Here is a 27,752-nt window from a genome sequence, read left to right as displayed (position 1 = left end):
GACTTTTTGATGCTGGCCATTCTAACTGGTGTGAGGTGATAGCTCATTGTAGTTTTGTTTTGCATTTCTCTAATAGTGATGTTTAGCATCTTTTCATGTGTATTTTGGCCATCTCTGTGTCTTCTTTAAAGATAAGTCTATTTAGAATTTCTGCCCATTTTTTGATTGAGTTGTTTGTTTTGATATTCAGCTATATGAGCTGCTTGTATATTTTGGAGATTAATTTCCTTGTTGGCTGCATCATTTGCAAATATTTTTTCCCATTCTGTAGGTTGTCTTTTAATTTTGTTTATGGTTTCCTTTGCTGTGCAAAAGCTTTTAAGTTTAATTAGGTCCCATTTGTTTATTTTTATTTCCATTACTCTAGGAGATGGGTCAAAAAAGATATCACTGCAATTTAGGTCAAAGTGTGTCCTGCCTATGTTTTGTTCTAGGAGTTTTATAGTATCCAGTCTTACATTTAGGGCTTTAATCCATTTGGGGTTTATTTTTGTGTAGGGTACTAGAGAATGTTCTGATTTCATCCTTTTACATGTAATTGTCCAGTTTTCACAGCATCATTTATTGAGAGACTGTCTTTCCTCCATTATATATTCTTTCTTCTTTTGTCATAGATTAATTGACCAAAGATGTTTGGGTTTATTTATGGGCTTTTTATCCTGTTCCATTTTGAATCGTCTGTTATAAAATTATATGAGTGAAATAATTGGCCCAGTGTCTTTGCTTTTTAAAAGAAGTTCAATATTATCATTTCTTTTTATTATAAAAATAGTATGTTTATTATACAAAACTGGGCAACATGAAAAAGTAGAAGAAAACACAAGACCTCTATTTAGATTTTTAGGTATTTTTAGGTAGTCTAATCTTTTTTCTACATACTGTCTGGAGTTGTTGTTGTTGTTGTTGTTTTTAACACAATTGTGACCACATTCAATGTGTAATTTTAATTTTATGCTCTTTGTTGAAATAATACATTTTCCCCAATTATATAGTTTCCTAATGCATAGACTATAATTTGCTTTCCTTTCCCTACTGGTGGCAGTTAAGATGCTTTCAAAATTGTGTTTTACAAATTGTTTTATCTGTAATTAGTAATGTGATGCTTTTCTTTAAATCATGCGAGAGACAAGAGGAAATGGCCCAATTGGAGCATGAAAGAGAAGTAGCTTTGATGGAGCAGGAGATGATGGAGAGACTTAAAGCAGAGGAGCTTCTCTTCCAGCAGGTGAGACCAGAGAGTTCAGTGGTGCCTGGAGCCCCAGCGGTGGCACCCTTGGTGTGGTGCCCCCACACGAAGGTGCAGAAAACTCCTCACCTCTGGTTGCTTAGATGCGGCTTTCTTGTATCTTCAGTGTTATGTCTGTTATGTGGTTTCTTTTTTAATACTTATTTTTATTTATTTATTTTACTTGGCTGCACCAGGTCTTAGTTGCTGGCAGGGGGAATCTTCACTGGAGACATGCAGACTCTTGGTTGTGACATGCGGGATCTAGTTCTTGTATGGGGAGCATGGGGTCTTAGCTACTGGACCACCAGGGAAGTCCCTGTATGTGGCTTCCTTACTGGGGGAGAAGCAGTGTGAAGTAGGAGGAAAACCCAGAGAGTCTGCTTTCACAGAAGCCAAGGGGACAGCATCTCAGTGAGACCTGAGTGGTCAGTCATGTCTGTGGTTGGTCAGGTGAGAACAGAATTGCCAAGTTCTCACTTAAGGCCACTGTTGACCTAGGTGGGAGCAGCTGTGTGGGGTGGGGTAAAGCAGGGAACATGGAGATGGTGAGTAGGTGTAATGTTTTCAAGGAGATTTTCAGGGAAGGGGCTTTCTTTTGTTTGTTTGCTTTAAGGAACAGAGTGGAAGGGGAGTGGTTGATATAAAGAAATGAAGGGGATGGTTACTGGGGTCAGCTTTTCTTGGAGACCAGAGGAAACTGTTTCTGGAATGAAGATTAGGCAGGTGAAAGTGTCCTTTGATTCAAGGGAAGAAGAGAAAATGACATTAAGTACATGTGTGTAGGTTTTGTGGAGCAAAGATGAAAGCAGTTTCTGTGTGACTGTTTATTTTTTATAAAGTAGGGACCATGACCATCTACCCAGAATGAGGTGCTAAGGTAGGAAGTGATGGCAGAGTGGTGAAGGTTTGAAATGGTGACTTTGGAGAACTAGAGTTGACCAAGGAACTCAAGTTCCTTGGTCAACTTGGTAGCACTGAATTCCCTGAGTCCAACCAGTCATAATGGGCCTTTTGGTTTGATTTTCTTATTATGTGATTTTCTCCACTTAGATCTAGGTATACTGGTAAAGATGTGGAGGAGACAGACAGACTGAAGTGAGTTTGGGTTAGTAGGATTGGGGAACTAAGGATGTTGGTATGGGAGTAGTTGAAGAGGTGGGTTATAAACTATAAACCAGATAGAAGAAAGTCCTAGAGTGACTTCTGGACTAATTTAATTTATGGAGCACTTCTAAACCATATTTGAGTCACCCTTATACACTGGACATGGAACAACAGACTGGTTCCAAATAGGAAAAGGAGTTCGTCAAGGCTGTATATTGTCACCCTGTTTATTTAACTTATATGCAGAGTACATCATGAGAAATGCTGGACTGGAAGAAACAAGCTGGAATCAAGATTGCCGGGAGAAATATCAAAAACCTCAGATATGCAGATGACACCACCCTTATGGCAGAAAGTGAAGAGGAACTAAAAAGCCTCTTGATGAAAGTGAAAGAGGAGAGTGAAAAAGTTGGCTTAAAGCTCAACATTCAGAAAACAAAGATCATGGCATCTGGTCCCATCACTTCATGGGAAATAGATAGGGAAACAGTGGAAACAGTGTCAGACTTTATTTTTCTGGGCTCCAAAATCACTACAGATGGTGACTGCAGCCATGAAATTAAAAGACGCTTACTCCTTGGAAGGAAAGTTATGACCAACCTAGATAGCATATTCAAAAGCAGAGACATTACTTTGCCAACAAAGGTTCGTCTAGTCAAGGCTATGGTTTTCCTGTGGTCGTGTATGGATGTGAGTGTTGGACTGTGAAGAAGGCTGAGCGCCGAAGAATTGATGCTTTTGAACTGTGGTGTTGGAGAAGACTCTTGAGAGTCCCTTGGACTGCAAGGAGATCCAACCAGTCCATTCTGAAGGAGATCAGCCCTGGGATTTCTTTGGAAGGAATGATGCTAAAGCTGAAACTCCAGTACTTTGGGCACCTCATGTGAAGAGTTGACTCATTGGAAAAGACTCTGATGCTGGGAGGGATTGGGGGCAGGAGGAGAAGGGGACGACAGAGGATGAGATGGCTGGATGGCATCACTGACTCGATGGACATGAGTCTCAGTGAACTCTGGGAGTTGGTGATAGACAGGGAGGCCTGTCATGCTGCGATTCATGGGGTTGCAAAGAGTCAGACACGACTGAGCAACTGATCTGATCTGATCTATACTTCTACCATATAGTACCTAACTCTAGAGACTCAACTCCAGTTTACATATTTTAAGAAGGGATTATTTGGGTGTGTGGATAAAAAGGAAAATGTAGACATGGAAAATAGCTTCTCTATCTTGTCTCCCATCCTCAATACTTGGTAAAACATCCTAGGCACCTTGGATGGGTATGGCTGTAGAGGCCTTTAATGCTTCTGAGTCTTCATTTTTCAATCATTGGGCTTATTTTTGTGGGGAGGTTGCAAAGTGTTGGATGTCAAATGCCCATCCAAATGGGCAAGTGTCTGCTGCAGTCTCCCCAACTTTGAGTGGGCATCTGCCCTGCCTCTTCCAGCTCCTGGAGCTGCATCTGTCCCCTGTCTATCTGAATAAAGGGAACTTCTTAGCAGTTCTCCTTCCCTAAGACAATTAGATCACAGCTGTGGAGATACCCCAACTTTCATTGACTTATCTTCTTTACATTACTTCAATAAAGTTTGACAATACTAGAAACTTTGCTCTGGCTGTATCAGTATGAAGCCATCCACTGTGCATCGAACCCTAAGCATTGTATTGGGTGGAAGATACGGTGATATCCTGCAGAAGGCACAGTGGCTGGTTAAAGAAGTGGATTGATGGGCAGAGAGATGAGAAGAGGAGAAGGGATGTGTGGAGAGATGGACCAGCAGAGAAGCACTTAAAACAGAGTGAGGCTAAGGTGAAGAAAAATCAGAGAGGCTCTCTGTGCCCTTTGAGTCAAATAAACTGGAGGTCAGGACTCTGGTCACCTGCCTTTTGGTTGCAAAAGCAAGTGTCCTCATAGTATAGCTGACTTGAAATTCTTTGAAATTTTAGACACTCTTCAGCAAGCCGAGGTCCTTGTGAACAGGGAAACATTTTTATTTCACTTTCTGTACTGATGTCTGAAATGATTGAATGATAACATTCCTGCATTTCAGCTAGCTAGCCCATCACTTTTATTTTAGTGGGGATGACATAAGAATACAAAGAAATTAATTAACAGCCCTTTGTGAATAACTATTAATCACTGTTTATTATCTCTTTGTTTGTAAAAAATGTATTTTTAAAAATCCTTAATATAGTTTTAAAATTCTCTTAATGGAATGAGCTTCTATTATCCTGTTTATGGGGTGGCACTGGACTGATGGTAAGAAATTATTTTCTAGTGAGGTTAACAAACTCTTCCTGTAAAGGTGGATATTTTCAGGCTAAGAGGCAAAACTGAGGATATTGTGTGGGGATTACGGTATATTATGTAGCCATAGCAAGAGAGAAATGTCTACAAATGTTTTATCAATGAAATAAAAAAATTTAAAAAATACAATTTTTTTCTGTAATGTGGGCTTACTATTGAGAAGAATTACACTCTCCCTTTAAAGATAAGAGTTCACCTAGTTGGACTTCAAAGATAATGTTCCCTCTCATCAAAATGGATGGAAATGTTTCTGTTAATGCTGATCTGTAATGAGATTTTATGTATTTCATCTATGAAAATATCTTTTCACTCATAGGTCCTACCAACTATTGATAATTAGTCCCTGTGCCTATAATATTCAGTGTACCGATCTCTTGGAAGGCACTTGTAGAAGTCTGCTCAATTTTCCTCTTTATATTTGTCTTTCAGCATATCTCTATCTGGTAAATTAATCCCTTCCAGTTGAAGGTTGGTGAAAGCTTCTCAGTTACAGTTTGAAATCCACTGAAAATGGATTTTGAAATGTGGGAATTTCTTTTGCACTTACATCAGGCCTAAACACACTCGGAAACTGTAGTTTGAACTTGGAAAATGTATCTGGCACAAATTTGTATGGGAATGGAAATCTCATTTCTGACAGCACTGAGAGTGTATACAGCAGCTTGACGTGGTTCACACAGTATTAGCTGTTGTTGAAATGATTTTACTGAAGTGTTAAGTTTTACATATAAGTGCTATTTTGCCTTATACTTTTAGACTGAATTGATTAAAAATTGTTTAGTCTACAGCAGAAGCTAATTTCCAAAGTTATTTAATGTTTGATAATTGTGGTTGAAAATGGCCTTCTCATTCAGAAATACCTCAGTCTTGTCCCTGAGCTCAAAAATTCACAACAAAGCTATTAGGCATGAAACTATCAAGTGGTAGAGCATGTCAGGATATGTTCAACTTCTATTTCTTTTAAAAAAAAAAATATATGGTCTTTGTAAAAATTTTTAATTTATTTGGCTGCGCTGGGTCTTAATTGTGGTGTGCAGGATCTTTAGCTGAGGCTTGTGAATTCTATTAGTTGTGGCATGTGACCTGGAGTTCCCTGACCAGGAATTGAATCCAGGCCCTGTACTGGGAGCATGGAGTCTTAGCCACTGAACCACCAGGGAAGTCCCCAGCTTCTATTTCTTATGAAAATTCATAGAACAGATGATGGTTACATTCATAAGGGTAAATGAAGGTCACTGTTGACACTGTTACTGAACCAAACTCAAATCTGTTCATCCAACGCACAGTAAAGCAGAATCTGTTGACACTGGGTTGTGTTGAAGGCAGGCACGGAGTTTACTGCAGGGTAGCAAGCAAGGGAGTAGGAGACAAACTGCATATCCACTCTCACTTAGTGTTTGAGTGAGTGATTTTCTTAAAGGGGAAAAGTAAAGAGGCTGGGATTAATCTGGTGACATTTCTGTGACATTTTCTATTTTTTTTAATTGAAGTATAGTTGATTTACAAACTATGTTAGTTTCATGTGTGTAACAAAGTGATTTGGTTATATATATATCGATAGATACTTTTTCTATTTCATTATAGTTTATTACAAGATATTAAATATAGTTCTCTGTGGCATACAGTATCCTTGTTTATTTTATATATGGCAGTGTGCATCTGTTAACCGCTACTCCAATTCCCCCTACCTTTGGTAATCATAAGTTTGTTTTCTATCTCTGTGAGTTTGTTTCTGTTTTTTTATGTTAAGTTCATTTGTACTATTTTTCAGTTTCCATGTACAAGTGTGATATATGATATTTGTCTTCCTCTGTCTGACTTATACTTAGTATGATAATCTCTAGGACTATCCATGTTGCTTCAATACTTCTGTGATATTTCTTAATCATTGCTTTTCTTCAGTCAGTGATTGATTTTTCAGTTCGTTTTGAACTCAGCATTGACTCCTTTGGAAGTCGCCCACTTACAGTTCTCTGGCCAGGTGGTCCATGGCTCATTGGTCAGTTAGCTCATCTTGTCCTAGAGAAATGATCTGAATTTGTACATTAATGATAAAATAGCAATTTTAGTGCATTAACGATGTTACTGACAATAGCAATTTTAGTCATCTGACTCTGGTTGATTATAGTATTCAGTTAGCACAGAATTGAGGTCAGAGAGGGCAACAAAGGGAATAAAGTTTTGGATAGAGAGAGTAATCATAAACTCAGTACAGGAACTCAACTTTAGGGGGTCTCAGTTTCAACACTGCTGGCTCAATAACACATGATCAGTTCAGTTCAGTTGCTCAGTCGTGTCCGACTCTTTGCGACCCCATGGACTGCAGCACGCCAGACTTCCCTGTCCATCACCAACTCCCAGAGCTTACTCAGACTCATGTCCATTAAGTTGGTGATGCCATCCAACCATCTCATCCTCTGTCGTCCCCTTCTCCTCCTGACTTCAATCTTTCCCAGCATCAGGGTCTTTTCCAGTGAGTCAGTTCTTCACATCAGGTGGCCAAAGTATTGGAGCTTCAGCTTCAGCATCAGTCCTTCCAATGAATATTCAGGACTGATTTCCTTTAAGATTGACTGGTTTGATCTCCTTGCTATCCAAGAGACTCTCAAGAGTCTTCTCCAACACCACAGTTCAAAAGCATCAATTCTTTGGTGCTCTTTAAGAATTTTCCATAGTTTGTTGTGATCTACACAGTCAAAGGTTTTGGCCTAATCAATAAAGCAGAAGTAGATGTTTTTCTGGAACTCTCTTGCTTTTTCGATGATCCAATGGATTTGGCAGTTTGGTTCTTCTGCCTTTTCTAAATCCAGCTTGAATATCTGGAACTTCATCTGGAACTCTAACACATGATAGAGTCAAATATTTCCTGAAGAGTAGCTGCTATTGAATCATGCAGTGAAAACTCATAGGCTTTAAACGCTATGTTTTCACAAACTTTGTAAATTTGTCCAATTAGGCCTTTTTCTGTTCCACACACACTTTTTTTGGCAGGTTGTTACTCATCTTAGCAGATTTCATATCTGGTTGTACTGAATTAATGTTCCTCAATGTCTGAAGATGTTCTTGCCTATAGTACTGTCCCAGGAAGATTGCTCATGGTGGTTGACTTTTCAGCCACTACAAACTCATCATCAGCTCCTTTGATAAACAATAGCTAAGCAGTGCTGAGAGCATTTGTCTACTCATCAAGGGCAAGGAAGATCAATATTTCCCTTGTCTTTAATTGGCTGCTGAAGTTGCTCCTCATGTCATCCACTCTGAGCAGCTGTTCTCACCAAAAGGCTAATAACCTTATTTGTTTTTTTTTAGACACTGAAATCAATCTTGTTTTGATTAAATCACCATTGATGAATGTGTTTCTTTGCTTGGCTAACAGAGGAGCCACTTGGGAGCTCACTTTCATTGAGACCTCCTTTTCACTTTTAATTTTTGTGAAGAAATTCTGTTCTGGTGAAATAATTTTGTTTTAAATTATCTAATATTTCCAACCTTTGTGTTCATGCGAGTTGAGACCATTGTGATGAGTGCTTACTCTGATAATATTGATATTTAGTGTATTCTTTTAGTACAGTGTCATTGAATGAGAAACATCCTTTGCTGTTGAATAATTTGATAGTAAAATAACCCACATTCTTCTTTGTCTTAAAAGAGCAGCATTCAAAATTCGCTTCTTTTCTTGATGGGTAATGCACTGGTTAAAAAAATAGCCCGGTGATACTATGGCAGTCCAAGCTCTGTGAGTTCTGATGTATCGGTGAGCTTGTATGTACTGTGCTGAGCAGCGGTGCAAGGCAGTGAGAGCGCCACCTGCCGCCTCTGCTGCACATACTCGGCTCTGCTGTCATGGGGCAGAAGCCCCATGGGGGCTGGGAATGAGTGAGCAAGCGTGAGCATGGCAGTGTTTCAAGAAAGTTTTATTTATAGACACTGACAGTTGGACTTCATATAATTTTCATGTGATAAAATATTATTCATTTGGTATTATTCAACCATAAAAATGTATAAGAACCTTTCTTCACTTGTGGACTATAAAAAAACAGGAGTTGGGTCAGGCTTGGCCAGAGGAATTTAGTCTGTGGACTTCTGTTCTCCCGGAGCTAGGATATATGTTGAGATGGGGCCAAATATGTTGCTGATCATCTCTGGGTTCAGGTGATATACTTAAAATGTTCTCCTCTATTGTTTTACAACCAGATTTTGGCTATCTGAAGATCTATCTGTTTTTAAAGAAATTTTATCTGAGAAAAATCACTGCAGTCTCATTTGTAGCTTCTAGAAGAATAGGGAAAATGATTTAATTCTGTACAAATACTGCTTTTCTAAAATTAGCAATTAAGGAAGCTTCCTTTTAAATTTTGTACATCATGAAATATTTGTAAAAGCTAAAGTACTGGGAGCCTGTGACCATTTATTCTCTTACGTTTCTGAAATTTAGGTGGGTGTAACCTTAATTATCCTGGGATACTTCAGAGTAATCGAGTGAATTCCTTGCGTTAAACTCTAATATGACTTATTTATATCTGAATATTCAGCAACAGCTGGAATTCCAGCTGGAGTTGGAAGAGCAAGAAAAGGAGAGACAGAGAATAGAAGAACTGCAGAGAGCTCAAGAACAATCTGAGAAGGTAAATTAAAGTTTTATAAATGTTTGTTTTATTGAAAACCTCTTAGAATGCTGACTGTTACTTGCGGTTGTTATGGCAGGGGAGTCACAGTCTAAAGGCCTGCCGCGCATTATTTGTGTGACTTAAGCAAGTCCTATGTCCCTTTTCAGTTTCAGTTTACCTTTTAGAAAAATAGGGATAACAGTATAATGTTGTTGGCAATATCTCACTGGGCGGTTGTGAGGATCAAATAAGATTATGTATGTGCAACTGCTTTGTGAGCAGTGGCATCCTCTAATATTGATACGGTCAACATTTTAGTCAAGAGATAGTGCCTCCTAATTATGGTAGCTGATACTGAAGGCAAAGTTCTTTGTAGTATTGGGGGTATTCTGATCTCTGAGACAATAGTTTGTCTCTTTTCTTCACACTGGATGTATTGTCAACAATAACTTACATTTTAAAATATGTTCTTATTTGGATTTTTCATGTCTTTAAATTTTTCAGTAACTTAAGCCAAAAAAGTCCATCTCCCTTGACTGTGTCTGTTTTATGTGAAGCCTCCTGCTTGGTCAATGTTTCCTCGTATCCAAAAAGTATATGTTGTATAGACCAAACTTTTGCATGACTGAGTTATACTTTTCAACTGGATATTTCATATTGTATGCTTACAACTATCAATTGTTACTCAAATGTTATTCCTCTACTTATTCCATGATTAAAATTTAAAAAATTTAAAATAAAAGCAGGTTTTGTAGAATATATTTATTAATGGCTCAGATGAGGGTATCATTGTTTAAAGCAATTTTAAAAAGTAAGTTAAAGGGTAAGTTAAATTTTTTAAAAATGAGATTTAATTAATTTACTATTTTTTCCCATCAATGAACAATGCTTATCATTCTAAAAGAGATGAATAAGAATTGTTCTTTACAAAGTGAAATCATTTAGTCCTATTGTAGTCCAAGTGTTGGAAGACTACTTTTGTGAGTCAAAAAGATGAGATTTTAAAAGGATAAAATCAAATACCCATACAGAGTTTTAAAAACAGAAATGCTGATGTTATCTTTGTCTGAATGAGGGTAGGGCACATGGACATCCATGCATGCACACACACATGTAAATGCACACACCCTTCCACTTCAGTTAAGATTCAGTGATCACAAATAAAAGAAGAAAATTCAGAATACATCAAGAAGATAGTGATCAAAATGATAAAAGAATTGAAAGTGTGTTTTATTGAGATGCTCTGTTAGTTACAGCTGAATGATATAGAAAGTCTGTGATTTCATAAGAGGGATTGGCTCCAAAGGGTCCCAGTTCATGTTACTTACTTTCTGGGCATTATCAGACTGAGTGTCCAGAGCTGCAGTAACATTAATAATCCACATTCCTACTGGCTTATCACCCGTTTCTTCCCTGCAACATACTGCCTTGCTCAGAGGCAGATTCATCCAAGTCTTTTCGTCCTGGCCTTCTTGTGGCTTCAGAGACATGACTTAAACTATCATTTGCAAAAGGAAATTTATTGGAAGGACCCTGGGTTGAAGCAAGGGTTTTACAACTAAGCTGTGAAGGGCTTTGGTTGAGCTGGGTCTTCTAGACCTCTGGGAGCAAGAGAATCAGCGCTGCCAGGGCTCACACCTCTGCTGTTGCCTCTCACTGTGGCCTGGTTTGCTGCACATGGGTGGGGATCATCATGGCCCTTAATGGTTCCTGTGTCTTATAATGCTGTGGCTCCTACCGTCTGAAAGGAATGGATTCCCTTCTTTTAGGTTTCAGTTAAGAAAAGAATCTTGGGAAGGATTCTGACTGGATGAATTTGTGTCAAGTATCCATCCCTTAGGTTGGGGAACAGAGTCCTATGAGGACATGGATTTTTCCATCAGAACCATGAAGTTGTGGGAAAAGATGTGTGCAGGAGAAGGGAGTGATCTGGAGAAAAGCATATGGTGCTAAGTTGCTTCAGTTGTGTCTGACTCTTTGCAACCCTATGGACTGTAGCCCACGAGGCTCCTCTGTCCATGGGATTATCCCAGCAAGAATACTGAAGTGGGTTGCCATGCCTTCCTGCAGGCGATCTTCCCAACCCAGGGATCAAACACATGTCTCTTACATCTCCTGCATTGGCAGGTTGGGTTTTTTACCACTAGCGCCACCTGGGAAGCCCATCAGTTCAGTTGCTCAGTCTTGTCCGACTCTTTGCAGCCCCATGGACTGCAGTATGCCAGGCTTCCGTGTCCATCACCAACTACCAGAGCTTGCTCAAACTCATGTCCATCAAGTTGGTGATGCCATCTAATCATCTCATCCTCTCTCGTCCCCTTCTCCTCCTGCCTTCAATCTTTCCCAGCATCAGGGTCTTTCCCAGTGAGTCAGTTCTTCGCATCAGGTGGCCAGAATATTGGAGTTCAGCTTTAGCATCAGTCCTTCCAGTGAATATTCAGGCCTGATTTCCTTTAGGATTGACTAGTTGGACCTCCTTGCAGTCCAAGGGACTCTCATGTACCACATGTGTCCCTAATCATCAGGGCCATTATATAAACGGTCACGAGATGACTCACCTTTGGACAGCTGAAGTGAATCAGCTCAAGAGCAGTTAAGTTAGCTTGCTGCCTTAGAACGAAAAGATAGAGGCCACAGCAAGGTTTGGTTTGGTTAGAAGATTCTGGGTTTTCACATTCAGAAAGCAGTGTCCTATGTGTTCAGAGTGCTTTATAGAGGACATTGCCCAGGTGCTGTGGCGAGGTCACATGTATTAGGTAGTACCTTGGGCCAGGCTAATTGCTTTAGAAATATTTGCGTCTTTTCTACTATGTATAAAATTCTACTTAACTAAAAGTTCTTTCAAAATCTCTTATTCTAAGCATTTATTAAGATTTTTATTTTGTCACTTTTCACTTTTGTTAGTAATTTGGCTTCAGGGTTAGTGTTTCAACCTATTTCATTTTTTAAAACATTCTGCTGCTGCTGCTGCTAAGTCACTTCAGTCGTGTCCAACTCTGTGCGACCCCATAGATGGCCTCTTACCAGGCTCCTCTGTCCCTGGGATTCTCCAGGCAAGCACACTGGAGTGGGTTGCCATTTCCTTCTCCAAAGCATGAAAGTGAAAAGTGAAAGTGAAGTTGCTCAGTCGTGTCCGACTCTTTGCAACCCCATGGACTGGAGCCCATCAGCCTCCTCCATCCATGGGATTTTTCCAGGCAAGAGTACTGGAGTGGGTTACCATTGCCTTCTCCTTGAAGTGAAGTCGCTCAGTCATGTCCAACTCTTTGCGACCCCATGGACTGTAGCCTACTACGGTCCTCCATCCATGGGATTTTCCAGGCAAGAGTACTGGAGTGGGGTGCCGTTTCCTTCTCCAGAGGATCTTCTTGACCCAGGGATTGAATCCAGGTCTCCCGTACTGTAGGCAGACACTTTACTGTCTGAGCCACCAGGGAATGTTCTATTTAATTATAAACAAAATATGGTAGTCACCTATAATAGAGTATTAAATGAGACTGTATCTGTAGTTTTGTATTCAGAGTTCTCCTTTAAGAAGGTCAGCATTTTTGCTGTTAAATGGGTCATAATGTAAAAATAAAATGCTTAAAAATTAAACATGGAATAAAAATGAAGAGCATATTCAAAGTATTTTTCTCCATTTTTATATATTATAGGAGTTGAGAATGAGCATGGAAAATATGGCTAAGGAAGATATTTTACATGGAGAGGTGAGAACAAAAAGTTACTCTGTTATGGGATACGAATAAGTATCCTGGAGTGTGACCCTAAATTTTGATGCATTAGTAGATACGTTTTAAAAACAATTTTATGTATCTGTGTTTGGCTGTGTTGGGTATTCTTGCTGCACAAGGCTTTCCTCTAGGTGCAGTGAGTGGGTGCTATTCTCTAGTTGAGGTACCCGGGCTTCTCACTGTGGCGGCTTCTCTTGTTGTGGAGCACAAGCTCTAGGGCACATGGGCTCAGTAGCTGCAGCTCCCAGACTGTAGAGCCCAGGCTCCATAGTTGTGGCACACAGGCTTAACTGCTTCTGCAGCGTGTTGGGTCCTCCCGAGCCCATGTCTCTTGCATTGATAGGCAACTTCTTTAACACTGAGCCACCAGGGAAGCCCAGTAGCTAAAGTTTTAATATGGAGATTATCAAAACTGATAGTTCAAATACATAATCTAGTAATAACAAGTCACAAATAGGGTGTACTTTAAAGCCAAATCTCTAAGTGGGTAAAACTGGAATATTCAGTTTGTTTTTGTATTTTTAAAAACCAGAATAGTATGAGATTATTGACCATATGATTACATGCAGTGATACGTTTTAAATTTCTGATGTATTTTTTTAAAAACACATTTTAGCATTTGTTTTTAGAATTCTCTTGTCATTAATAGGTATTGGTTCATTCTATTAACTGACAGTGTTGAATTTTGATGTTGTAATTCAGAAATACCTTAGCAGAACTGAAAGCAAATTAATGTATTAATCTCAGAGTCATTTGAAAGTGAAAATGAATTATATGATTCATTTATGATCATATGATTATAGGATGGAGCCGACTCAGGCAAAACACTGGCTGAAATTAGTGATCGATATGGGGCCCCAAACTTGAGCAGAGTGGAAGAACTCGACGAACCAATGCTCTCTGACGTGAGTATCCTTAGGAAAGTGTTTTGTGAACAGCAGAGTTTCTTGTTTTACTTGGGAAAGCCCAGTGTCTCTCAGGCCAGGGTTGGATGGCAATATCTGTCTTTCGCTTCACAGAAAGAAATCCGTTTTCTGGGTGCCAACTGTTTCTAATTGGTGTTCTGTGCAGTCTGCTGCTGGCCTGAGCGTGAGGGCAGGCACTTGTCTGGCTCCACACAGAAGTGTGGGCGCCGATGGGGAGGTAGCTGGTGTTAATGTGGAATGAGCAGTGTGCCCTCCTGCGCAGAGCGTGATACGGTTGTTCGGAAGCGAGGCTTTGAAAATTTCAAAATCTTTTCAAAACGTATATTTAAAATCATGTGATAAAATACATAATCTTTAAATTTTGGGGGCCGATATTTTGGTTCTCAGTAGTAAACCATGGAGCCAAGTGAATAACCTGATGAGAGTGCGTGTTTTTACAGTATTTATGTACGTTGGCTTATTTAATAATCATACAGTGTTTCCTGTGCACACATATTGTGCCCAGTGCTTTTATGGCCAAAACAGGTCGTTCTGACCTTGTCTAGGAAAGAAACAAACAACTGGACAAGCAAGTAATTGTCAGTGTTAGAGTGGCCAGGTAATTTGTCCTCTAAAGCAGCATGCTTTGAGAGCGAGAGGAGGAGCTGTTGATATCCGATGCCATCAGCAGCTGTAACCCAGGACTGCCCTGAAAGAGGCTGCAGTGAGTCACCTGCATCAGTGGGCACTGACAAAGTAGAACAGCTGCCTGGCTGAAGACCCTGGATCAGGGAAAGCTTCATGGAGAAAGTCAACTTTGTCAGTCAGTGGTGAGGTGGGAGTCTGGGAGCACAGAAAGTATCAAGACCCAGCTCAGGGTGAAGAGAGAGGGAATGGGAGGCAGGGAGAGATCAGAGCTGGGACAGTGGAGAAATCAGGGGCCAGACCACTAAAGGACCTGAATTTGTGCTCAGACATATATATTTTATCCTAAAGGCAGTGGAGGTCAACATACTCAGAGCTGCGTCTTAGGAAGGCCATCTGGCTATAGCGTGTAGAAGAAAATGGAGTGGTAGGTTTGAGAAGACCCACCGGGGGCTATTGTAATCTACGGAGAGATAGCATTGATGACTGAAAATAGTAAATGGTGTTTTAAGAGCTGTTCAGAAAGTGCAGCTGGGTGAATTTGGTTCTAATCAGTCAGTGGATACATTTTTCTTAAATGGCTGCTCTGGTTCAGTTCTATGCAGGGAGCTAGAAAATACCAGAGAGCAAAACAGATTGGGTTTCTGCCCTTTGGGATCCATGGGCTGGTGGGGAAAGTTCACTGAGAGGACAGAGCAGGGAAACCTGACCTAGCCTGGGTGAGTCTTATGCAGGAAATGACATTTAAAGAATTAACCTGAGATAAGTCTAGCAGATAGAGCAAGATGCTTTCAAGGAACTGGAATAGTCCAATATTTTGGTTTGAGTTGCATGGAGCTAGAAGGAAGTGATTTGAAGGTTGGAGAGGTGGGTACAGGCAAGATCATACTAGGCTCTGTGTGTCATGTTAGGGATTTTGGACTTAGGTGCAATAAAAGTCATCAAAAGGGTATACGTGAGGATTAGATATGTGTTTTTAGAAGGTGGAGAGAAGATCTGAGTGGGTGGGAGTGGGAACAGCGGACAACTTAGGAAATTATCATAGTCATTCAGGTGCAAGGTGAATAGGACCAGGATGCACACAGCACAGATGGGGACAGCTGAGTGGATTCACTATTAGCTGGGAGGATAAGGGGGAGAAAGAAATCAAGGATGAAGCCCAGATTTCTGCCTTGGACAACTAGACTCGTCACCATTTTTTGAACTTTACCGTTTGTTGAATTGAGGAACATATGAAGAGAAAGTAGGTTTTGTGGAAACAATGGCTTCAATTGTGGACATGTTGAGTTCCAGGTCACTGTGAGATATGCAGGTGGGTCTGGAGGACAGGAGAGAAGTCCAGGCAGGAAAGAGGACTTGAGTCATATATACTGAGTGAAGCTAGGAGAGTGAGTCAGATGCTCAAGAGAGAATGCAGAATGTGAAGGAGGGGTCTCAGAGTGAAGTGTGTGTGTGTGTATGTGTGTGTGTTTAGTTGCTAAGTCTTGTCCAATTCTTTTCTGACTTCATGGACCATAGCCCACGAGGTTCCTCTGTCCAGGGGATTTCCCAGGCAAGAATATTGGAGTGGGTTGCTGTTTCCTTCTCCAGGGGGTCTTCCCAACCCAGGAATCAAAGCTGTATCTCTTGCATTGGCAGGTGGATTATTTACCATTGAACCACCTGGGAAACCCTCTCAGGTGAAACCATGAGAAATTTCAACATCTAAGGGATGGGTACAGGAATCTGCAAGAAGGATACAGACAATAATAAGAGAATAGCAAGAGAAGTAGAAGAAAGGATGGGTTAATAAATACATTGAGAATACAATTATATTATTATTATGTTGAATGTGGATTTTATGTGAAATAATCCAAAACTATCAAAAAAACTTCATTTACATAGTCACATAGATGTTACCTAAGCTCTAAGTTTGTGTAGCTTGTACATTTCACAGTTCTAATTGTATTTAGTTGGTTCACTTACTCAGTTGTGTCCGACTCTTTGTGACCCCATGGACAGCAGCACACCAGGCTTGTGTGTCCATCACCAACTCCCAGAGCTTGCTCAAACTCATGTCCATTGAGTCAGTGATGCCATCCAATCATCTCATCCTCTGTTGTCCCCTTCTCCTGCCTTCAATCTTTCCCAGCTTCAGGGTCTTTTCTAATGAGTCAGTTCTTCGCATCAGGTGGCCAGAGTATTGGAGTTTCAGTTTCAGCGTCAGTCCTTCCAATGAATATTCAGGACTGATTTTCTTTAGGATTGACTGGTTGGATCTCCTTGCAGTCCAAGGGACTCTCAAGAGTCTTCTCCAACACCACAGTTCAAAAGCATCAATTCTTCAGCACTCAGCTTTCTTTATAGTCCCACTCTCACATCCATACATGACTACTGGAAAAACCATAGCTTTGACTAGATGGACCTTTGTTGGCAAAGTAATGTCTCTGTTTTTTAATATGCTCTCTAGGTTGGTCATGGAGAAGGCAATGGCCCCCCACTCCAGTACTCTTGCCTGGAAACTCCCATGGACAGAGGAGCCTGGTAGGCTGCAGTCCATGGGGTCGCTAAGAGTCGGACATGACTGAGTGGCTTCACTTTCACTTTTCACTTTCATGCATTGGAGAAGGAAATGGCAACCCACTCCAGTGTTCTTGCCTGGAGAATCCCAGGGACGGGGGAGGCTGGTGGGCTGCCGTCTATGGGGTCGCACAGAGTCGGACATGACTGAAGCAACTTAGCAGCAGCAGCAGCAGCAGCAGGTTGGTCATAGCTTTTCTTCCAAGGAAAATTGTTTTTCTAATTGTATTAATTAAAATTTCTAATTGATGCAGGATACAGGATGCTTGGGGCTGGTGCACTGGGATGACCCAGAGGGATGGTACAGGGAGGGAGGTGGGAGGGGGGTTCAGAATGGGAAACACGTGTACACCCGTGGCGGATTCATGTTGATGTACAGCAAAACCAATACAATATTGTAAAGTAAAAAAAAAAAACAAAAAAAAAACAAAAACACATTTAAAGTAAAAATAAAATAATAAAATTTCTAATTGTATTAAAGCATATTTTAATATAATATGCTACAATTAATTTTAATTAATTTTAATACAAAAGCATATAATTAATAATTGTATTAATTAAAATTTATAATTGTATTAAAGCATATTTACTTTTTATTTTGTTTTTAGGTTGCATTAAACATTGATCAAGATTTGTAGACTCAACCAAAGAACAATACATTTTTCTTCTTGTTTCAAGTTTCAAAATAGGAGGTCTCCGGTTGTATTTTTTTCCCTCCAAACTTGTACTCTGCTTTTCCTCCCTCTAACCACAGCTTTATAAATGAGTTTCAAGTGTGGCCTTAAAATATTGCTTTCTTAATGTAACTGGCTACGTGTATGACGTCATTGAGAGAACAGGAGAGAACTTTTCCCAAAGCAGCCAAAAGGAGCAAGTGGGAGACCAGCTGAAAAGAGTGTAACAAGATTGCCTGAGGTGAAAGTTACTGGTCTGTGAGAAGTGAAAGAGGCTGCCACTCTGTAGGGCTCAGGAACATTCAACATGCTTTAGATATGATGATGTCCTCCTGGGAGTGCACTGCAAAGACTTCCCCAGTTTGCTGGGAACTGATGCTTTGCAGTTCCACTTAAGCCATGCTTATTGATGTGGCTGGGGTGGGGAGGGATGCCGAGTCCCTGGATAGGGAAGCTTTGTTTCTTTTGGAACAATCTTTGGGCAGAGGGACGATGTGCTGCTGTTGAAGGGAAGATCTCTCTTCCTTCAGTGGGTGCTGGGCAGTCTGTGGACCCTGACTGCACTCTTGGCCTCTTAAGTTTCAGGGCTGGCTTTGAACTTTAGGGAGAAATTTGCTTTTATAAGAAATTTTTCCAGATCTATGTTTATGCCAAGAAGAGGCTTCTTCTAAAAAAAAAAAAAATTCTAGTTTTAATTATAATATACCTTTTCTGACACAATGAGAAGAGAACAACCTAATGGCTTAAATGGGAAAAGAAAAAAGGAAAAAAATTATGGGAAAGAATACAGATTTCATTGAAGAGAAACGTTATATCAGTTCTGTACTTTTTTTAAAACTTAAAGAATTTGGGGCTGCGCTGGGTGTTCACTGCTGCCCACGGGTGGCTTTCTGTTGTAGTAAGCGGGGCCACTTTCCATCGTGGTGCGCGGGCTTCTCATTGCTGTGGTTTCTCCTGTGGAGGAGCGCAGGTTCTACGTGAACGGGCTTCGGTAGTTGTGATGCAGGGTCTTAGCTGCCCTGTAGCATGTGGAATCTTCCTGGACCAGAGATCAAACCTGTGTCCTTTGCATCTGCAGGTGAATTCTCAACCACTGTACCACCAGGGAAGTCCAGTTCTGTACTATTTTTTTTTTTTTTTGAGAAAAAAGTTCCAGGTGCCCTGGAGCCATCGATAACTTCTCTGTCAATCAGGCTGCCAGGCACTCTGCCCCCACATATGGATGACCTGTGTTCACTGCACCCAGGCAGAAGTGTTGAAGGCAGCAGGAGAGTGTCCTTCAAGCCTCGGCCTCAACCAGTGTGGCACCATCAAGGAGGGCTAGGTGTGGAAAGACAGGCTCAGAGGGCACCTTGGACTCGGTCAGCCCATGCCACTCCCCAAAGAGTGCAGTCTGGCCCTGGGATTTGGCAGCAAGAGTTTCTGAGTGTTAGTCAGCACTCAAGAGTGTTAGTTACAAGGTGAAGCTTTGTGGCTCTGGGCTAGGGGGTGGTCTTGTGTGAAGAGTCCCCAGCTAGAGCTTGGCATAAGAGGAAGAAGGTAGAATGGGATAAGAAAGGAGATGAAAGGTGTTCAACCTTTGTCTGGGGAGAGAGCCCTCAGGAGGATTCAGCTGGTGATCAGGGTGCAAGGGAAGAGTCTTCCATCTCCACCAGGAGATGACTCACAGATACAGCAGATGCCCACTGGGACTAGGGCAAGGCTGTCATCCTCGGGCAGACACTTATGCTGAGTTTGAATCTGAGTCTCAGAGTTTCTTGCTAATGGCAGCAAGACTTACTTTAGACCTACCCAAAGGATGGGGTCCTCTGTCCATTAGATTTCCCAGGCAAGAATACTGGAGTGGGTTGTCAGTTCTTCAGGGATCTTCCCAACCCAGGAATGAAGCCCGCATCTCCTGCATCGACAGAGAAGCCTGGTGGGCCTCACAGTCCATGGGGTAGCAAAGGCTAAACAGTGACAAGAAAGGGTGGGGTGGGGATGCCTCCTGTTCTGGTGTACTTTTAAGTAGCTAGATAAGATCTTGTTTTGGTTGAAGTATTCTAGGTTTTCCTCCTGATCTGGTTCTTAGTGGAAGGCAAAGAGAAGGAAGAAATGAAAGAAAGGAGAGTCATAAAGGATCTAAACATAAACTCTAGGTTTCTGCTTCTTTTTGCTTTACTCACTAGTTTGTTGTAGTTTTTTAGATTCCACATGTTAAGTGGCATCATGCAGTTAAATAGACGTTTTGGTTGAATCTTGAATAGCCAAGTATGAAGTTCACTGTTCAGCTCAATTTAAGGCTGAAGTTACAGGTTAACTTCTGAGACATAGCAGTTTTTAAAACTACACTTTTATTAAAATTTTGGTTTAATATTATGATGCTTGAGCAGTGATTTTTAAACATTTTTAAATTCTTGGAACTTTTGTGGTCACTGTGCCGCACAATTTTGGTACAATGTAAGTGTTTATTTTCAGCTAAAATAGAGAAAGAAGATACTTTTCAGTACTTTTTCCCCCAATGTGTTTTTTCTTTAAGCTCTCTATTGTTCATTTGTGTTTGATACTTCTGGATACCTAATTTTTCTCCAATTCAGTTTTCTGCTCTGTAGATGCTATATTTTTTAATTTTGTTGGGATTGAAGATGACTTATCCAGCTGTATATATTTTTGGGACATAACAGCTTTATTGAGATAAAATTCACAATCACCCTTTTACAATTTACAATTCGTTGGTTCTTAGTGCGTTCACTGGTCTGTACAACCATCACCACAATCAGTTTTAGAACATTTTCATCACCCCAAGAAGAAACTGTCTGGTTTGGTGGTCATGACACCCAGATCCTTCCCCCTCAACTCTAGGCAACTACTAATCTCTTGAGAATCCCTTGGACTGCAAGGAGATCCAACCAGTCCATCCTAAAGGAGATCAGGCCTGGGTGTTCATTGGAAGGATTGATGCTGAAGCTGAAACTCCAATACTTTGGCCACCTCGTGCAAAAAGTTGACTCATTGGAAAAGACCCTGATGCTGGGAGGGATTGGGGGCAGGAGGAGAAGGGGATGACAGAGGAAGAGATGGCTGGATGGCATCACTGACTCGATGGAGTCTGAGTGAACTCCGGGAGTTGGTGATGGACAGGGAGGCCTGGTGTGCTGCGATTCATGGGGTCGCAAAGAGTCGGACACGACTGAGCGACTGAACTGAATCTAATTTTTCTGTATAATGTCAGAAAACACAGCATCTGATCCACCATCAGTATAGTTAAGAATAACTGTTGGGTTAGGGTGATGATAGTCTGTGCCTCCAGTCTTCTGTGGCCCCTCTTGCAACTCTGAAGTAATTTGTATGGTTACAATATGACCATCCAATCCTAATCATTTTAATATTAGTTGCTAATTTTTATCCAAATCAAACTTTGCATTGGAGTTTGTTAAATTCATTGTTAATTCTATTTTCCTTTTACATTTATGTCCAGCATTCTTCTGAAAAGTTTTTCATAATTACTGAGAATCATTTGGTTACCCCCAAAAGTAATTTTTCCGAAAAAGAGATCAATGTTTCTTTTCCCTTAATTACTAACCTTAAAAGTAAGGAATTCAAGTAGCTATGAATAGTGGCACTTTTTCCTGCATTTCTTTTAATTGATTATCATTATGGGCTCATGGTACTTCTTTGATTTAGCAGTGTCTTTCAACCCATTAGTTATTTTTCATTATCATCACCTGGGTAAGTGAGTAAGCTCCTTTATTCCTTATGTATGGTATTGCCACTACTCAGGACCCTGCTTAATTGATCTTATTCACTAGTCTGCAGATGAAGAAACTGAGGCACGAAGAGAGGGGCTTTGCCTCATTTTAAACAGTTGATAAGTGACAGAGCTGACTTGGACTGGGCCTTTTTTGGGCCTCAAAGTCAGTGCTGCTGATGTGCTCAGTCGTGGCTGACTCTTTGCGACCCCATGGACTGTAGCCCACCAGGTTCCTCTGTCCATGGAATTTTCCAGGCAAGAATACTGCAGTGGGTTGCCATTTCCTTCTCTATCAAAGTCAGTATTTTCTGTCAATTCACTATTTGGATTCTGGATAGGGACAAGAAAATTGAAAGTAATTTTTTTTTTTTTTAAAGATCTGAAACAATTGTTTGTATAGCTCAATGTTCATAAAGAATTAGATTTTTTAAGTATATGTTTTACTTTTTATTGTGGTAAGATGCACATAACATGAAATTTACCATTTTACCATTTTAAAGTGTATAGTTCAGTGGCCATAAATAAAGTCAGCTATCGCTGTACTTGATATCATGCCGCCATCCTCGCTGTCTGGTTCCAGGATGTCTTATCAAAGCTGGAGACGACACACCCATTAAGTAATCCCTCCCCATTCCTCCCCCTCCCAACCCCTCCCAACCACTGAGTAGGTTTCTATGAATTTACCGGTTCTGGAAACTTCAAATAAATGGAATACATGGCCTGGCTTCTGTCACCTCCATAATGTCTTCAAAGTTCATCTAAGTTGTACCATATATCAGAACATTTTTTGTCACCGAATGATAACTTACTGCTTTGATATATACCACACTTACCCATTTGTCAATCCATGGACACTAGGATGATTTCTGCCTTTGGGCTCTTGTGCATAATGTTGCTATCAACTTGTGTATTCAAACTTTTATTTGGACATGGGTTTTCAGTTCTTTTGAGTCTATACCTCGGAGTGAGTCATACAGTAATTCTATGTTGAAGTTTTTGAGGAACCTCCAAGCTACTTTCCACTGCAGCTACACCATTTTACATTCCTACCAACAATGTATCATCCCCACTTACACTTGATATTTACCATTTTCTTTTTGTGTGTGTGGCTATCCTAATGGTTGTAAAGTCGTATGTCATTGTGGTTTGGTTTGTATTTCCCTAATTACTTAATAGCTAAGCATCTTTACATGTGCTTGTTGGTCATATTTATGTTTTTGGAGAGATGTTCATTCAAGTCCTTTGGCTGTTTTTATTTTTTTATTATTTTTTTTGTAGTTTTAAGCTTTTTTTTTTTTAGAAAAATATATTTTCTGGATTCTAGACCCTTATTGGTTGTATAATTTGCAAATACTTTCTCCCATTCTCTCACTCTCCTGATAGTGTCTTTTAAGCCTCCAAAGATTTCATTTTCAAAAAGTCCAGTTCATCTATTTTTTCTTCTGTTACTTGTGCTTTTGATGTCATATCTAAGAAATTATTGCCAAATCCAAGGTCGTAAAGGTTTACACCCATGGTTTCTTTGAAAAGTTTCATAATTTTAACTTTTATTTGGATCTTTAATCCATTTCAAGTTAATTTTATACATAATATGAAGACTTCCTTCTTTTGCATTTGTCTATTCCGTTATCCCAGCACCGTTCATTGAAGAGACTGTTCTTTCTTCATTGAAAGGTCTTGGCACTCTGTTGAAATCAATTAAGATAATGTATATGTATGGGTTTACATACATTGTGGACTCTCCATACATACATACATTATGGACTCTCCATGCTATTCAATCAATTTATATTACTGTTTTTGTCCCAGTGATACCCTCTTTTGACTATTGTAGCTTTGTAATTTTTATGAGTTTTGAAATTGAAAAGTGTGAGCCCTCCAACTTTGTTCTTTTTCAATGTTTTGGCTATTAGGCCCCCTTGACATTGCATATGAATTTGAGGATTGTCTTTTTCATTTTTGTAAGGGAGGACACTGGGATTTTGATGGGGATTTGATTGACTCCTTAGAAAGGTTTGGGAAATATGGCCATCTTAACAGTGTTAAGTCTTCCAATTCACAAACACAAGATGTTTTTCTATTTAAGTTTTCCTCATTTCTGTCAAAAATGTTTTGTATTTTTCAGCACACAGGCCTTCTTGGTTATATTTATTCCTAAGTATTATTAATGCTATTATAAATTAAATTATTTTATTGATCTCTCTTTTACATTGTTCATTACTTATGTACTGAAATGCAATTGGTTTTGTTTATTGGTCTTATATCCTGAAATTTTGTTGAATTTATGTATTAGCTCTAGTAGTTTTTTCTTTTTGTGATTGCTTAGAATTTTTTATGCACAAGATCATGTCATTTACAAAGAGAGATAATTTTTCTTCTTCCTTTCCAATTTGTGTACCTTTTTATTCTTTTTCTATTCCCTCAATTGCTCTGGCCAGAACTTTCAGTATAACACTAAATAGAAGTGTTGAAAGCAGGCATCCTTGTTTTGTTCCTGATTTTAGGGGAAAAGCTTTCCATCTTTCACAAGTAAGTATTATGTGACTGGGGTGTTTTATAGTTTTTTTTTTATCAATTGAAAAATTCCATGTATTCATTATGTGTTAAATGTTTTTATCATGATATGATCCTTTTTATGTTTTTCTAGGGCCAATTTACTGGGAATTAGTTAAGGATATCTGTATCCATATTCAAAACAGATACTGGTCTATAGTTTTCTTGTGTTGTCCTTCGCTTTGGTATCAGTTTAATACTGGTTTCAGAAAATAAGTAAGGAAGCATTCCTTTTTCTTTTGTTCTCGGAAGAGTTTATGAAAGATTGGTATTAATTATTCTTTAATTGGTAGAATTTTTTTAATTGATAGAATTCACATATAAAGCCTTCTAGATCTATACTTTTCTTTGTTGGAAGCTATTGATTACTAATTCATTCTCTTTACTTCCAGTATTTCTGTTTCTTTTTGAGTCAGTTTTTATAGTTTATGTCTTTCTAGGAGTCTGTTCATTTCACCCAAGTTATCTAATTTGGCATAGAGTTAACATACAATCCTTATAATCCTTTATGGGGTGCATATATATTTTTGAGTTAGTGTATTATTTTTCTTTGATAAATACCCAGAAGTGGAATTGCTGGATTATATAGTTTTACTTTATTTTTTTGAGGAACCCTATACTATTTTTCATAGTGGCTACACCAATTTACAATTCCCAAAAGAGTGTACTGGGGACTCATTTTCTTTACATCCTCCCCAATACTTGCTATTTCTTGTGTTTTTTGATAGAAGTCATTCTAGTGGGTATGAAGTGCTATCTCTTTGTGGTTTTTATTTGCATTCCATGATGATTAGTAATGTTGAGCACCTTTTCATGTTAGCCATCTGTGCGTCTTTGAAAAAATGTCTATTTGGATCCCCTGCCTATTTTTAAATTTTTTTTGATATTGAATTGTATGAATTCTTAGCAGATATGTGATTTTTCAAATATTCTTTCCCATTTGGTAGGTTGCCTTTTCATTTTGTTGATGGTTTCTTTTGCCATGCAGAAGCTTTTTAGTTTGACATAGTCTCACTTGTTTATTTCTGGTTTTGTTGCCTTCAGTTGGATGTCAAATTTAAAAAATAATCACCAGAATGATGTCAAAGAGCTTACCACCTATGTTCTCTTCTAGGAGTTTTATGATTTAGGGTCTTTAATAATTTTGAGTTAATTTTTGTAAGTGGTGTAAGATAGTGGTTTCATTCTTTTGCATGTGGCTATCCAGTTTTTCCAACACCATTTATTGAAGACACTGTCCTTTAAAAGAAATATGTAAATGAATAATACTCTGGTTTAGAATAATGCCTGCTTAATTTTATTTATTTACAGAAGCTGCTTCTACATAGCTCTATTTTCCCCCTCCTCTTTTGTACTATCATTGTCATAGAAATAACACTTTCAAATTTGTATGCCCATTAACACAGATTTTTAATTGTTGCTTTTAAATAATATAGGAGAAAAAGTTACAAACAAAAAATACATAATTATGGGTATAAATGTTCATTATTTCTTCATGGGAATTCAAATTACTGTCCAGTTTCATTTCTGCCTGAAGAATTCTCTTTAGTATTTCTTGCAGAGCAAGTCTGCTAGCAATGAATTCTGTTAGCTTTGTTTTAATTTCTCATTGATTTCTGAAGGATGGTTTTGTTGGATATAGAGTTATTATCAGTGTTTTCTTTCAGCACTTTGAATACGTAATCCCACTGCCTTCTAGCCTCCAAGGTTTCTGATGAGGAATTAGCTGTTAATTTCATTGAGCATCCCTTGTATGTGATAAGTTGCTTCTCTGTTGCTGCTCCCAAGATTCAGTCCTTATCTTTGGATAGATTGGTTATGATTTCCCTCAATATGCATCTCTTTGAGTTTATCCTACCTGGAGTACACTGGGGTTTCTTGGATTTGTGGTTTAATATTTTTCTATAAAATTCGGGAAGTTTGGGACCATTATTTCTTCAAATATTATTTTAGCTTCTTTTTCTTTCTGTAATTCCTTTATGCACATGTTTGTATAATTGATGGTGTTCTATTTGTCTTTCAGGCTTTGTTATTTTATACTTTTTTTCTTTCTTTGTCTCAGAGTGAATAATGTCAATTGACCTATCTCCATAATACTGATTTATTCTTCTGCCAGCTCAATTCTGCTATTGCATTCCTCATATGAATTTTTCATTCTAGTCACTATTTTTCAACTCCAGAATTTCTATATTTTCTTTAGTTTTTATGGTTTATTTTAGCTCTTTGAACATATTTAAAATAGTTGATTTAAGGTTTTGTCTAATAAATCCTATGCTTGACTTTTCCTTAGAGACAATTTCTAATAATCCTTTCTTTTTCTGAATATGGGCCATACTTTCTTGTTTCTTTGAATACCTTGCAATTTTTTGAAAATTGGGTATTTCAAAACATATGTATTGACAATTCTGGAAAACAGATTCTACCCTTTCCCCAGAATTTATTATTGCTGTTTGTTCTTCTTGTTGTTATTTTTTTGTTTGGTAACTTTTCTGAATTTATTTTATAATATCTGTATGTTTTGTCATATGTGGTCATTGAAGTCTGGTTGGGTTGCTTAGTCAGCCTTTGATTTGACAGAGGTTTCTTTAGATGTTCGAAACCAATAAATCTTCCAGACTTTGTTGTGGCGTGCATTCAATGCTTAGGTATGTAGTTTACAGCTCTGCTTTAACCTTCACTTTCCGATTGTGTTGAGCCTCCTCCAGTTCAGCCAGAGATGAGAGCTTAGGGTCTTCTTGGGTCTTTCTTAACTGTATATATAGCCTTAGGCATGCAACCCAGCAAACATGTAGCCTTCTCAATTTCTAGCAATATCCCAGAACTCTTAATAGTCCCTACGGAATCTCTTTCTTAAGCTTTTTGACTCAAGTTTTTGATCATCTTGTTCTTTGTCCCAGTCATTATCACTGTATCAGTCAGCCATGATGTTAAAAAAAGTTGGTGCTGATTTTTTGTTTGCAATAGGTGAACTTTGAGTCATGTCAAATATAGTTTTTCAAGTGGGATTTTCCATGGAACTTCCAAACAAGTCAAATAATGACTATTTTCTGGGAATTGGCCTTTAGATAAGTTCCATCCTGATTCTGCCTTTTTTTTGGCTAATAGGTCATTGATTTTCACCATGGTTTCAACATGAAAGCTCTGTTGGTTTTCAAGACTACCATAGACTTGGGAGTAAGGGAATGGGAATAGAGAAAGGTAAGTAGCCACAAGGTTCATGCTATTCTTGAGATTCAGCTATTTTTCTTGAATGAACATTCCCTGAATTTTTGCCAGTCTTTGGTTAATTTTAAGAGTTCTGAAAAGTTGGTTTTGACAGTTTATACCAGTATTGTTACTGTTTTTATGGAGAAGAGGATTTTTGGAGATCTTTATTTTTAGAGATCTTTATTTTTGGAGATCATTATTTTACCTTTATTTTAAAATTGTTTATTTTTGTTCTTAGGCATCCAAGTGAGATAGGCCAAAATGGTACATTTCTTTCTAACATTAAATGAAATCTATAATCATCTATCATGTAAATGATATGAGATGTAAGCCTTTGAATTTTGTATATAAATGTTTTCTGGATTTTAACATTTGTCTTTGAAACAGTTTTCCACTGCTTTTAAAATTGTTAGTTGATAGTTTTTTCTCTTTCAGTATTTTAAGGATGATTTCTTGCTCTTTTCTCATTTGCTTTGTTTTTGATAAGAGGTCTAATATC

General features: G+C 38.9%; 1 protein-coding gene across 9 annotated transcripts in view; it reads left to right on the top strand.

Moving 5' to 3' along the window:
* DYDC1 (DPY30 domain containing 1) overlaps positions 1–27,278 on the top strand; it is a 32,255-nt gene extending 4,977 nt beyond the window's left edge. For 8 of the 9 annotated variants that reach the window (XM_044942370.2, XM_044942366.2, XM_044942367.2 and 5 more), the window contains 5 exons: positions 1,124–1,225; positions 9,172–9,264; positions 12,903–12,956; positions 13,784–13,885; positions 27,152–27,278. In XM_044942370.2, coding sequence (XP_044798305.2) covers positions 1,124–1,225; positions 9,172–9,264; positions 12,903–12,956; positions 13,784–13,885; positions 27,152–27,238 — 438 coding nt within the window. In that variant the 3' untranslated portion in view covers positions 27,239–27,278. Of the gene's footprint in view, positions 1–1,123; positions 1,226–9,171; positions 9,265–12,902; positions 12,957–13,783; positions 13,886–17,697; positions 17,877–27,151 lie in introns of those variants that run through there. The other variant, XM_045165590.1, reaches the window with a different exon arrangement.
* The last annotated feature ends 474 nt before the right edge of the window (positions 27,279–27,752 follow it).

The sequence above is a fragment of the Bubalus bubalis genome, chromosome 4 (assembly GCF_019923935.1).
Source record: "Bubalus bubalis isolate 160015118507 breed Murrah chromosome 4, NDDB_SH_1, whole genome shotgun sequence".
NCBI classification, from domain to species: Eukaryota; Metazoa; Chordata; class Mammalia; order Artiodactyla; family Bovidae; genus Bubalus; species Bubalus bubalis.
The sequence above is the reverse complement of the archived record's forward strand: the minus strand, read 5'-3'. Positions and strand labels throughout refer to the sequence as shown.